A 13609-nucleotide genomic window follows, 5' to 3' on the forward strand; every position below is an offset into this window, starting at 1 on the left:
CCCACTAAAACTTTAGTATATGGAGGTAGAATGTTCAAGGGATATGGTCAATAAAATTAAAAAATGAAAAAAAGTAAATCAACTATACTTCAATTAAATTTTAAAAAACAGATATGGTTTAAACTCCTTGTCTGTAGAATTCAGTGTAGTGAGGGGTCAAAAGTTGGCTAATTCTAGGGTTCTTTCCTAACTCCAGAGACACAGTAAAACATCTAAAACCACTGTTAGTAATCTGAGAAGATCCCCACCTCAGCGAGCACGCTCTGGCCTGTTAAAATCAGAGGCGATTTAGGAGCTAAACAGCCCCAGCCCCCTGGAATGACTGTGCATTTATTAAGCCAACATTTCCAGCTGTGGAGACTTAATTGAAGGAGGAAAGATAGAAACCATGTTGGGCAAATGTCTGGGTAATGCCCACTTTACGTGTCTTATATTAGCTGATGAGCATCACAAAAGATTCAGCATATGGTGGAAGGTTGATTGGAGCCTCCGAGGTCCTCAAGATTGCTTCTTCCTTCCTCGGGTGATGGTACTATTTGGTGCGGGACTTCTTCCCGCCCTGCCTCAATTCAGCAAACGCTCATGGGCACCTACTATGTGCAAGTTGCCATGATGTGTGCTGCTATGTACTGTAGTAACATCGTCTTTTGCTGTTTACAAAGCACTTTCCTACATATGATCTCAATTTAGTGATTCTGAGAATTGACTTTGAGTCAGAAAGACCAAAGTGAGGATGGGTTCATCCACTTATGTTTTTTTAAAGGTTTTTATTTTTATTTTTTTGGCTGAGCCATGAAGCTTGCAGGATCTTAGTTCCCTGACCAGGGATTGAACCCACACCCTCGGCAGTGAAAGCACCGAGTCCTAACCACTGGACCGCCAGGGAATTCCCTGTCCACTTATTATCTGTGTGAACTTAGGCAAGTCATTTATCTAAGCTTCAACTTCCTCTTCTACAGAATGGTAATAATAGGAATTCCTAGTGCAAAGGACTGTTGGGAAGACTCTGTGAGATAATACAAGAAAAGAGCTTAGCACATAGTAAGCACTCAATTAAAAGTTGCCATTACTTTATTATTCATTCTTGGTCCACTTATTCACACAATAATCCTATGATGCAGATGCTATTATCTTATTTCACAGACCTTCACTGAACACCTATTATGTTCCAGGAGCTGAAGACCCACAGTGACTAAAACAGCATTTAGATACAGAAAAGAAGGGACCCCAGAACTGAGTCCTCAGCAAAGGAAGCAGAGGCATCGAAGGGGACTCAGAGGAACCCTGAGTGCCAAGAGAGGTGTAACAAGGAGGAGAGCGGCCAACTGCAATAATGTCAAGAGGTCAGGGACTTACCTGGTGGTCAAGTGGCTAAGACTCCATGCTCCCAGTGCAGGGGGCCCGGGTTCGATACCTGGTCGTCTAAGATCCTGCATGCACAATTAAAGATCCCGCATGCGGCAATGAAGATCCCACGTGCCACAACTAAGACCTGGCACAGCCAAATAAATATTAAAAAAATAATAATAGCAAGAGGTCAGCAGTAAGACAAGCCCCCAAAGTGACCACTGGCTTCTGCAACATGAAGTTTCCAAATCAACAAGTGGAGGCAGAAACTCGAGCCAGACTGATTTAAGGAGAAACTGGAGTTGATGTGGAAACAGCCACTGCAGAGAACTCACGAGGTTTTGATGCTAAGGGGAGCAAATAAATGGGGAAGGTGGCTGGAGGGAGATGTGGGATCAAAGAGCTTTTTGTTGTTAAAAACATTTTTTTAGAATATTGGGGCTTTTTTTCTTTTTTTTTTTTTTTTGTGGTATGCGGGCCTCTCACTGTTGTGGCCTCTCCCGTTGCGGAGCACAGGCTCTGGACGCGCAGCCTCAGCGGCCATGGCTCACGGGCCCAGCGGCTCTGCGGCATGTGGGATCTTCCCGGACCGGGGCACGAACCCGTGTCCCCTGCATCGGCAGGCGGACTCTCAACCACTGCGCCACCAGGGAAGCCCTGGGGCATTTTTTAAAGCAGGTGGGAATGATCCAGGATAGGGGGAGAAATGAGTGACTAAGGAAGGGAATCCAGAGTAAGGAACTAGAAGTATATTCAATAGCCTGTGATGAACCATAATGGAAAAGAATGTATATGTATGTACAATGAAGTCACTTTGCTGTACAGCAGAAATTAACACAACATTGAAAACCACCTATATGTAAATAAAATAAAATTTTAAAAAAGCACAGGGAACTATATTCAGTATCTTATAATAACCTATAATGGAAAAGGATTGAAAAAAGGCATATATATACGTATAAGTGAATCACTTTGCTGTACATCTGAAACTAACACAATATTGTAAACCAACGATACTTCAATTCAAAAAAAGCAAGCAGGGAAGGCAGAAAACCTGGGCAAGATGCAGATATTTGGTAGAGGAGAGGGTTCCTGTCTGACTCTATCATGTCTGTGAAGTATGAGGCAAGCTCATCTGCTTAGAGTGAAGGATGAGAAGGGGACAAAGGAAGAAGACTGAAAAATCATCCTTGTAGGGTGTGGGGAATTGAATACAGCAGGAAAATACAGTAGGAAGGCTAGGCAGGACTGGGGATTCAGCTGAAATTCATGGACATCAACTTAAAGTGACATCTGCCAGTTTTAATTTTCCAGCAATATTCAGATATTCTGATACAGGTGAAGAGTAGGGGAAGAGCTGGGTTTAACTAGAGCTGGGCAAGCTAGAAGGAGAGAGAGGGGCAAAGGGGTTATGGGGTTTTGCAAGGAAGTGAGTATATTGATTATGACTGAGTGGGTGAGGAGGGAAGTGAGTACCAGTGGGAAAATAAATGCAAAAATCTGGCAGACTCAAAAGGTTTGCAGGTCTGGATGAGGTTGAAGAAATGCTTGTGTGTGATACTGCAGTAAAGATGTTAAAGTCAGATTTGAGGTTTTGTGATTGTGTTTTCTGAGACAGTGCAATTCCTGGTGAGAATGAGTCTGCTTTAAGACCATGGGAGTGGGTATTTGGGGGCGGGGGAACTCAATGGTGGGGAAGAAATCGGTGAGACGTCAATAATATTTCTCATGAAAGGGAACCCTCCTACACTGTTGGTGGTAATGTAAATTGGTGCAGCCATTATGGAAAAAAGTATGGAGGTTCCTTCAAAAACTAAAACTAGAATTACCACATGATCCAGCCATCCCACTCCTGGGCATATATCCAAAGAAAACTGTGATTTGAAAAGATACATGTACCCCAATGTTCATAGCAGCACTATTCACAAAAGCCAAGACATGGAAGCAACATAAATGTCCATCGACAGATGAATGGATAAAGAAGATCTGGTACACACACACACACACACACACACACACACACACACACACACACACACACAGGAGTATTATTCAGCCATCAAAAAGAACAAGGGACTTCCCAGGCAGTCCAGTGGTTAAGACTCTGCACTTCCACTGCAGGGGGCTCGGGTTCGATCCCTGGTCGGGGAACTAAGATCTCACATGCTGTTGTGGCGCGGCCAAAAAAAGAGAACAAAATAATGTCATTTGCAGCAGCATGGATGGACCTAGAGATTATCCTACTAAGTGAAGTAAGTCAGACAGAGGAAGACAAATGCCATATGATGTCACTTGTATGTGGAATCTAAAATATGATACAAATGAACTTATTTACAATAGAAATAGACTCACAGAGAAAACAAACTCATGGTTACCAAAAGGGAAAGGGGTGCAGAGATAAACTAGGAGTTTGGGGTTAGCAGATAAAAACTACTATATATAACATAAACAAAAAGGTCCTACTGTATAGCACAGGGAACTACATTCAATATCTTGTAATAAACTCTAATGAAAAAGAATACCTATGTGTATAACTAAATCACTTTGATGTGTATAACTAAATCACTTTGCTGTATACCAGAAACTAACACAACATTGTAAATCAACTATACTTCAATTAAAAATAAAGAAAAAAATAAGATATCTCATGGATTATGCTTACGGATGCTCAAGTCATAAAGTAAGGTGCAGGAGGTGAGGTGGAAGTCAGTTCATGAGAAAAAGGAGGGGTGGCAGGTTGAAAAATATGATAGTATGAACTTCAAGGAGATTAGGTTTTGAAAAGAGGAAAGAAGAAACAGTACTAAAAATATTAATGGCGTTTGCCTCCTACCCACAGGCTCTCAAAGGCAGCTGTGTTTAATGCCACATGCCCCCATGTTCACAGCAACAGTTGACTGGTCAAGGGGTGGGATCTGACCTGTGGGCAGCCAATCTGTGGGCTGGCCAGTGACCTGTCCAATGAGATGTCATCATTAAAGATGAGATAACTGGATTCTGTCTTGGGACTTGAACTATGAAACACAAAAGAATCTGCCAGTTAATAGAATGAGCTGATGCAGAGAAAAGGAGGGACAAAGGTCACCAGGATGAATCCCATGCAGGCTGAAATGTTGAGGGATTAGGGCTATAAGCAAGCTGAGGATGCCAGACAGTCAAGAATGCAGCAGATGCATCAAAAGCAGCAGAAATGGGGATGTGTGAGAGAGATGGAGTAACCTGTCTCTGAGTTCTGGGTTGGCTCCTGAGCCCGCTTATTATGTGGGAACTTAATTTTTAAAGGTTTTTGAGGAGGGGAGCGACATAATCAGACCTGGGGTTATGAGTGTGGGCTCTGGTCCCAGACTGCCTGGCTTTGAAAAAAATTAGCTGTGTGATCTCAGGCAGGTTACTTAACCTCTCTGTGCCTCAGTTTCCTCATCTGTAAAACAGAAATAACAGCACTGCCCTCATAGGGGTGTAAGGAGGATTAAATGAGAAAATACAGGTAATGCATTTTGAATAGCAAGGCTTCCTTTCAATCTTATTTTCTTCAATTAAACAGTTCAAATGTCACTTATTTCACAAAACTTTCCTTCAGGCTTTTATCTCTTAGCTTCCAGGAGGGACACCACCTTCTCGTGGTCTTCTTCCCTCCTCCTAGGTCACTATTCCTTCTCAGGCTCCTTGCTGGTTCCTCTTTCTCTTCTTGACATCTTCTCTCTACGTTGATCTCCCAAGTGAGCTCACCTAGGTGTCTCGTGCTTTTGAGTACCTCAAAATATCATTTATTAGCTGACAGTTCTCATAAATTATCACCAACTCCAAACTTTCCTATCTGATTACTTGACATCTCTATTTAAAAATCTCCAAAAGACATCTCAAACATAACTTGCCCCAAACTGACTGTTACCAGCTCCTGCCCCTACAGTCTTCCACAGATCGATAAATGGCAAATCCTTCCAGTGCTGATGACGCTAAAATTCTTAGCATCATCCGACTCCTTTCTTCCTCTCATGCCCACTAAGCATCTGCGTCTCTCTGCTGTGTGACCTTGGTTTTACCTCCCTGGGCCTCTGAGGATTAAACGAGTTATTATTTGTAAAGTGCATAACAACACCCATCACATAGAAAGCCTCATATAAGTGCTTTTGAAATAAATAAAAAATGCCTTCAATACAGAAAGAGCTTCCTAACGGCCCTAGTCCCCCTACAGTCCATTCAGAACACAGCAATCTCCTGATCCTTTGAAAGGCCAGGCCAGATACTGTCACTGCTCTGCACCTCTTTGACCTCAGCTCCTGGGGCTCTCCCCTTGCTCAGTCTGGGCCAGCCACCTCTGTGCCTCCTTGTGCCACCAACACACCAGGGACTGTCCCCATCGGATCTTTGCCCCTGTTGTTCCTTGTGCGTCCCTCTGATCAAATGTTAGTTCTCTGCTGGCCCCACTTTGCTAATCTGCCTGCCCGTTCCCTCACTCTGATTTTTCCTCCCCATCTCTATTTTTACTTAGTAGCTGGTTGTCTCCCCTCCCCGGGTTCAAACTCTGCAACAACACGGATGGTCTTGTTCATTGCTCTATCCCTAGAGCCTAGAACAGTGCTTGGTACACAGTAGATGCTCAATAAATACTTACCAAGTGAAAATTCCAAAGTGCCACGCCCTTTTCTGAATTCCCGTAATACAGGTCTGAATCATTGTTGTGCTACTTACCTGTATCGTTTTTTATGCAGTTTACAATTTTATACAGTTTACAATCTTTATACAGTTTTTTTAAATAGTTTACAATCTTTATACAGTTTACAATCCCCTCACGGGTGACCCGATTTGAATCTCACAAAAGAGAGAGAGAGAGCAAACTAGGGAAGGCAGTTATTATTAGCAGGGCCTCCTGCCTTCTAGACCAAGCTTAACAAATATTTGTTGAATGAAGAGAAAAAAAAATTTCTGAGTCACTCTGTGGAATGAGGCAGCCCCACTCGGCAAATGGGAGGGTTCTCTGTAGCACATGTAAAAATACTCTTAATATCTAACATTTATTGCGCCGGTTTTTCTCATTTCTACCTGTGTGGTCCTCACAGCATTCCCGTAGCAGGTAGCTGTGAGAGCATCTTTACGTCCTGTCCTGTTCACCTCTGTTATCTTTGGTGCCTCAAACAAGGCCTGGTATGTGGTAGGTGCTCAGTGAGTGATGTGGTAGGTGCTCAGTGAGTGCCGAGGCTCCTTTTTTGGAGATCGGGCCCAGGTGCAGCGACTTGCTCCAGGTCCCACACGGAGCAAGTGACAGCGCTGGGATTCCATCTCAGGTTCGCTCACTACTCTCTCTCTCCGGGATGGGCCTGCCCCGCGGGCCGCACCAGTTCCGGGTGCGCCGCCGGAGCGAGCGCGTGCACCGGGTGGGGCGGGGAGGGACTGACCCCTCCCAGCCCCAGCGCCTTCCGCATCCCCGCCCGAAGACCGACGGGCACCGTCCCTGTGCCGCCCCGCGCTGCTGCACCCACAGGGCCGGGCGTTGGGTCTAGCAGCGGGTAGAAGGTACGCCCCCGGCCCGGACTCCTGCCTCCACCACTCAACCCAGCCCCCGCGCCCCGAGCCCTGTGCCGGCCCACCCATCCTGCGGCCGCCCACCCATCCTGCGGCCACCGCGCCCCGCCCCGCTCCACCCGCAGTCCCCGCCCCTCACTTCCCCGTTTCGGCGCTCCTCCCCCCGTGCCGCGCTCCATACTTGGCGATCGCTGCGGCCCTGCGTGCTCATTGGCCGAGAGCCGGCTGCGTGGGGGGCGGGCCCGGGCCGGGCCGGGGCGGGGAAGGAAGGTGGCGGCGGCCCGGCGCGGGAGGAGGGAGGTGCTGACCCGGATGTTCACTCCTGGGCACCCGGGGAAGTGGAAGCGCCGGGCCCTGCTGCGGGGGGGAGAGCCACAGACGCCGGGACCGGGACCGCCGCCGCCGCCGCCACAATGGTAAAGGCCCGACGTCCCCCTCCCCCAGGTCCGGGGGCCCCGCCGGAGCTCGCGTCCGCCTTCCCCCACCCACCCCCGGCCCGCGAAGGGTGGGTTCCCCCGGGTGGGGGAGGGGCGGGGTCCCGGAGCCCAGGTAGACACCATCCCTGCCCGCTCAGGAGGGGGCGGCCGGCCTGGGCGGCTTGGGTGGGCAGCGACCCTGCCTCCCGTTCCCAACCCCCGCCCTTGGCTCAAGCTGGGCTCCCACACTCCCCTTCTGGGGCCAGACTAGTCTCCCGCGTAGCCCAGGCTAGACCCTCCTGGACTGGTGGTCCAGGCCAGGCACCCCCTCCGGGGACCCAGGCGTAGTCCCCCTTTCTCCTCCCCATGGCCCGGGCTAGGTCCCCAACCCCAGCCCCTACGGCCCAGGGTAGGCCGTCGTTTCTTCCTCCCAGGGTCCAGGCTAGGCCTCTGTCCCCCACCTACCCCCTTCTCCATGGCCTCAGTCCGGACCCCCGTTAGCCCCTTATCCATGGCTTCAACCTGCATTTGTTCCCCTGTTCTCCATGGCTTCAGCCTGAATCTTTTCTTCTCTTCATGATCTTAAGTCTGGACCCCCCCGCTCCTCCGCCCCTGGCCCCCGCCTGGACGTCACTCCCTTCCCCCCACTCCCTGGTCCGTTTCCCAGGACTTCTCACCACTCTCGGCGTAGCCTGCGTCAGCCTCACTCTGTCCGGGGCTTTACCCTTCCTCCAGGGCCCGGCTCCCTGCCCTGCCCCTGACCCAGGTGGTCCCCTCCGCTCTACCTAGGGCGAACCTTCTTTGCCGCCCCTGGGAAGTGAGAGTAGCTCTCCAGCCCGGGTGGGGATGGGGGTCCCGAGGCTGTGCCTTCTCAAGTTGGAGCGGTGCCCCTTCTGGAAGGCCGTCTGGGAGCGAGCGAGGGCAGGGCGGGCATCTGTATGCCGGGAAGGCAGCGCGGCGCTCTGCGGGCGCTTCCCGCGGCCGCCGCCTGAGTGCCGCGGGGTGCGGTGCTGGCGGAGCGTCCTGCTGGGACCCGCTGCGCCGGGGCGTGTGCGAGAGCCGAGGGATGAGGATGGGGGAGCCGCGGGACGGGGATGAACGCACAATCGCCCTTGTGAGGCCGCTGCCGTTGGGAGGCCCCCGGGCCCCGAGGCCAACAGACGGCCCGGACACAATGTACCCCGGCAGGCGCAGCCTCCCTTTCCCCCTCAGCTGTCAGCTCGTGAGGGTTGGGACTGCTGATAATGGAGGTGCCTCGGATCAGGTGAGCCAGACTCCGAGGGAGAGCTCGCTCCACTCGTGCTGTTTGTTTTGGTAATGAAGGCAGGTACTCTGGCGGCGCTCTGACCGGCCCGAGGTTTCACCTAGGCCCCGACCAGTGAGTCCGCCCTCCCTCCACTTTGGAACCTTCTGCAGGGCAGGCCCAGCACCCAGGTTGGAAGAGCCCCAGGGCTTCTGCCTCACATGGCCAAGGCATCTTTGAAGGGTGGACTGAGATTAAGGGTGGCCACCTGCTCCTCTGGCCCGGTGCTGGCAGGTGTTTGCATGTGGACTTTGGGCCCCAAAGAGTTTTGGGGCTCTAGGTTCCTTGTTTAAGGAAGGGATGTTGCTTCTGAACTAGGCTGACTAATTAAGAGTGGCTGAGTTTTTTCTTCATGCCTTCCTGTATGTTGATGAAAAGCGTGGCCATTGTTATTGGACTTCTCCGATAGCAGTCCCAGGCCTGGGTGGGGAAGGACTTCTCCAGGAGAGTTTTGGGTGAGGACTTGGAGTGAGGTTTGCTGTCAGGACAAAAGCAGGGGAGGATGGTTGGGATGGCCAGGTGGGGCTGCTCAAGGCAGCATCTCTGGCAGTGGTGGGGGGGCAGGGGGGGAGCATCTTGCCTTGGCCCTCAGTGCCTGAGTTTCCAGACCTGATGGGAAAATGCCTGTAATGACCCAGAAGGAACAGGATGATACATGAGGCTTCTCAGGAGTCCTGTATTTGGGTCTTACCTGGATAATCTGTAAGGACTGTGGAAGGGGTGGAGGAAAAAGGCTAACTTTTCTGTGGGGAGTGGGAGCGGGGCGGGGGGCTACTAGGTGCCAGACACTGTGCTCTGTGCTCCACTTACTTAATCCACACAGAACCCTTTGAGGGATGCTGTGTATTACCATTTTACAGGTGAAGAAGCTGAGGCTCAGGGCATGGAGGAACTTCCTCAGGATGTTGCTTAGTTGACGGGAGCACATCTGATAGGCTCTAAACTGCATCCTTTCCGTTGTCCCAGGCTGCTTATGTGTTCCTGGTGATGCAGGCTTATTTAACGTGAGCTCTTTGAGGGCAGCGGTTTTTGTCTTTTGTTTTGCATGTCTGTATCCCTGGGGCCTAGAACAGTACCTGGCACTGAAGGAAATAGCTTGGGGTGTGTCTTGAACTTAGCCACTTGGATTTCATACTCATTCTCTCAGTAACTCGTTCTTAGTATCCCCTAGGCTTGTAGGTAATTTCTGACTGCTTATTGTTCAGTTTATCCCCTACTTGAATATTCTGTCTAAGAAACCAGTGTAGACAGTTGGAGTAGGACAGAAGTGGTGGTGTGGGGTTGCATAATAGGTAAATGTATTAAAACCACTGTGGTTTTATTTTCAGTAGGGTTGATGGTAGAGAAACCAGCTAGATCTCAGTTATCCATCGAGGGAAACAGCAGTTTGAGAGTCTAAAGTGCGCTGGACTTTGGAGAAAACTCCGTGATTTCTGTTGGCATCAGTTACGAATGCATAAGCAAATGGAATTTACTTGCATTCTCTTAGCAGGTAATGATCTCCCACTATCTGTAAGTGCTTTATAGTTTCAAAGCACTTTTCCTTACCCAGCTCTAGCATCTAATTTAGGAATTATTGTCCTAATTTAGAGTTATGATTCTGATGCTGGATGGTGGGGCTGTAGCATGCAGGGATGGGCCAGGCCCCCCTCATGAGTTGTCCCTCCAGCTCCCAGATGGTTTGGCCTGACAAGAGATGATAGGAGAAGCCTGTTATATTGTTACAAGGTGGAACAATACAGTTGGTGTCTTGGCTGGTCTGGTGTAGACCTCCTGGTGTAGGTCTAGACCTCCTGGTGTAGGTCTAGCTCCACTCAGACCCCACATGTATATGCAGCCTTGTTTATTTAAACCCAACTGGCTGTTCTTTGGTGGAGTGCTTGAAAAAAGTAGCCAACGATCCATAGCTTGAGATTAAAGAGATGCTAAATCATGTTTGTTTTAATAAATTTATTTATTTTAGTTTTGGCTGCTTTGCGTCTTTTGATGCTGTGCACTGGCTTTTTCTCTAGTTGCAGCAAGCAGGGGCTACTCTTTGTTGGGGTGCACGAGCTTCTCATTGCGGTGGCTTCTCTTGTTGCGGAGCACGGGCTCTAGGCGCAGGGACTTCAGTAGTTGTGGCACGCGGGCTCAGTAGTTGTGGCTCGCGGGCTCTAGAGTGCAGGCTCCGTAGTTGTGGCGCACAGGCTTAGTTGCGGCGTGCGCGGCGTGTGGGATCTTCCCGGACCAGGGCTCGAACCCGTGTCCCCTGCATTGGCAGGAGGATTCTTAACCACTGGGCCACCAGGGAAGCCCTAAATCGTATGTTTGAAAGCAGATATTCCTATTTAAAACTCAGAAGTCCTGTTCTTCTTTTACATTCCTTGGGGGAGGGGAGAGGACAGATGACTGACAGCACAGGGAAATGGTGGCTGCGCAGGTACTTTGAACCTTGAGACTCCTGCTTCCCAGGCTGCGAAACTCTTGGCATTAGGCAAAGACAGTGGTGTGTTAGGAGTTGCTTGAAGCTCATGGGTATATTTATGAAGTGCCTTCTCTGTGCTGCCCTATGTGCTCAGGACAAGGAAGCCTGGTAAACAAGGCAAACGGGTCCACGCCTTCACAGCTTATGTTGTTCGGCAGGGAGGCGTGTCACTCTTACCTACAGTTTAAGGAAGCAGAGCCTTGTTTAATGTAACTGCAAGCACACTTGGATGAGATAACGCAGGAGACTTCAGAGAAAGTTGGGGCTTGTGCCCGGCTTCAGCCCCGGCCTTGAGGAGCACGCCTGCCCTTGTTTGGCCGCCACCACCGAGGTGAATGGCACTGCATACGCGGTCTGTCCCCTGCAGACCAGAAGCTCTCCCAGCCGGGAAGGTTTGTGCCACAGAAGTCGTGCCCTTCTCACCTGGGTAGCTACCATTGATTGAGGATCTACCGTCATCCAGAAACCTGAGGTAGGACTTAGGTCCTACCCCATCCCATGATGGATGCTCGAAAGCTTGAGTGGCTGGTGTGAGGGGCGGGCCTGGGACTTGGCTCTGGGTCCCCCCGACTCCTGTGCCGGAGGCTCACTCTGTTTCTCAGAAACAGTGAGAAGTAGGGCTCACAGTACAGGCTCTTGTCCCATTTCTCCTGGAGGCAGATCCCACCAGTGAGAGTGGGGTGTGGAAGTCCAAAGGGTACAAGATCACCCACGTTAAGACCAGCGAGAGTATTGCCATTTCCAAACTAAGGCTTTTAGAGATCAACGCTCTGGTGTGAGGACGTGGAGCCTTGCCTGCTGCCACGAGCCCCGGCATCGCGTGCGAAGTTAGGACTTAGGAGCCAGACAGCCTTGGGCTAATAACAGTACCTCCTCATAAGGCTGTTATGAGGATTAAATGAGATAATACTTGTCAAGTGCTTTGAACAGCATCTGGCACATAATCATATGTGTAGTGACTATTATTATCACCATTTACAGATGAGGTTCAAAGGGTAAGTGGATAGTCCCTTTATAGCTACTAAGTGGAGGAACTGGGTTTTCTGACTTCAGAGGTAGACCCGTTTTCTCCACTGCTTACTGCCTGCTGAAGGGATATTTGGAGTTTGCTTGGCTTTGGGCTGTGTCTTGAATGAAGAAAGTCCCTGATAGAGCCAGAGGCTCTACTCCACCACAGAAGACAAGGCTCCCTGTGCTGCTGTAGCCTGATGCTGTATCTCAGGCTCTGGGTGCCTCGTCTGTGCCCGGTGGAGCCCCTTTTGAACTGAGTCCTTGCCCTCTTCCAGGCTTGGAAGAAGAGGGACAGAGCCTGTGAGTTCCGTGAGAGCAGGGACCTTGTCTGGTTCCCACCAAACACCCAGCACCTTGCGCGGGCCGCCTGGCGCTTGGTAAGCGCCTCATAGACGCTGAATGAGGGAGTGGTGAGCACTTTTGTCTTCTGCCTGTGCCACAGAACGTGGGCTTTGGGGTTGGGCTGATCTGGCTTGGAGTCCTGTCTCTGCGACTCAGTGTGTGACCTGCAGTGAGGATCTTACTCTCCCTTGGCCTCGGTTTCTTGATGGGTAACGTGAGGATGGCATTTTATAGGGATACTGGGAGAAAGAAGTGAAAATTGTAATGTGCTTAACCCAGTGCTTGGCGCACAGCAAGTGGTAGCCAGGGTTATCGTTTGTCTTATTCTGCATACTACAGAGTAAGGACACAAAGAGAAGCCGTAATCCCTGTCCTCTAATCCGGAAGGGGAGGCGAGGTGCATCCAGAAAATGAAGTGCAGCAGGGAGGGAGGGGGGAAGGGAAAGCCTTCAGAAGGGCCACTTGTCTGCCCATCCCTGCAGGCTCGCCCGCAGGCAGCCTTGGTGGGGGCTGGGTGTGAACCCGGGGAGACCTTGCCCAGGCGGAGAGAATGGGGTGGGTGCAGGGGCCTGGAACAAGAGCAGAGGTTGGGGTGATGGTCGGCCTTGTGAGTTTGGGGACCATCCGCAGAGTGGACGGCCAGCGGGGGCGCCTTGGTCTCAGGAGGGAGTTGTGGAGTGCCTGAGTTGCTAAGCTAGAGAGTTTGCGTTTGATCTGGGACAGCGTGGAGCCAGTTAGACTTTTGACAGGGCAGGTAGAAATTTGAGGAGGCTGGCGGAGTCGTGGTATTTTAGGAAGAGTCATCTGGCGGTGGTGTGCAGCCGGGAGGGCCCTGGAGGGAGACATTCACAGGCGTTAAGCCTGCGAGGTTCTAAGGGTCCTGGCCGCCGTGGGGATGGATAGGAAGGGGTGGGTGAGAAAGATAAAGATAGGAAGGCAGAGCCAGCCGTAGTGATTTACCGCCTCTGGGCTGAGGGGAAGCTTCTGCCCCCAGAGCTGCCCTCTTCAGGCATCTGGGGAGGATGCTTTATCATTGACCCAGCAACTATTTTTGGGCAGTTTAAATCCCAGATAGTGGTGCCTGCAAAGCCTTGATATGCTACTAATGCCTGAAGGGGGATTTCAGTCTGGTTAGCCCAGTGTCCCAGCCGCCCAGCCCTCCCGCATGGGCAGGTGGCCCCGAGTCCTGCTCAGCCTGCGCGG

The 13609-nt window shown here is 50.7% G+C and overlaps 1 protein-coding gene across 2 annotated transcripts in view; it reads left to right on the forward strand.

The window, feature by feature from the left end:
- Nucleotides 1–7151: 7151 nt before the first annotated feature.
- Nucleotides 7152–13609, forward strand: part of CAPZB (capping actin protein of muscle Z-line subunit beta) — a gene marked incomplete at its 3' end in the record, with an annotated part of 135299 nt that continues 128841 nt past the window's right edge. For both annotated transcript variants that reach the window (XM_082832302.1, XM_082832301.1), the window contains exon 1: nt 7152–7286. In XM_082832302.1, coding sequence (XP_082688428.1) covers nt 7284–7286 — 3 coding nt within the window. In that variant the 5' untranslated portion in view covers nt 7152–7283. The remainder of the gene's footprint in view (nt 7287–13609) is intronic.

This window comes from Leucopleurus acutus, assembly GCF_964270905.1.
Source record: "Leucopleurus acutus genome assembly, chromosome: 2".
In the NCBI taxonomy this organism is placed as follows: domain Eukaryota; kingdom Metazoa; phylum Chordata; class Mammalia; order Artiodactyla; family Delphinidae; genus Leucopleurus; species Leucopleurus acutus.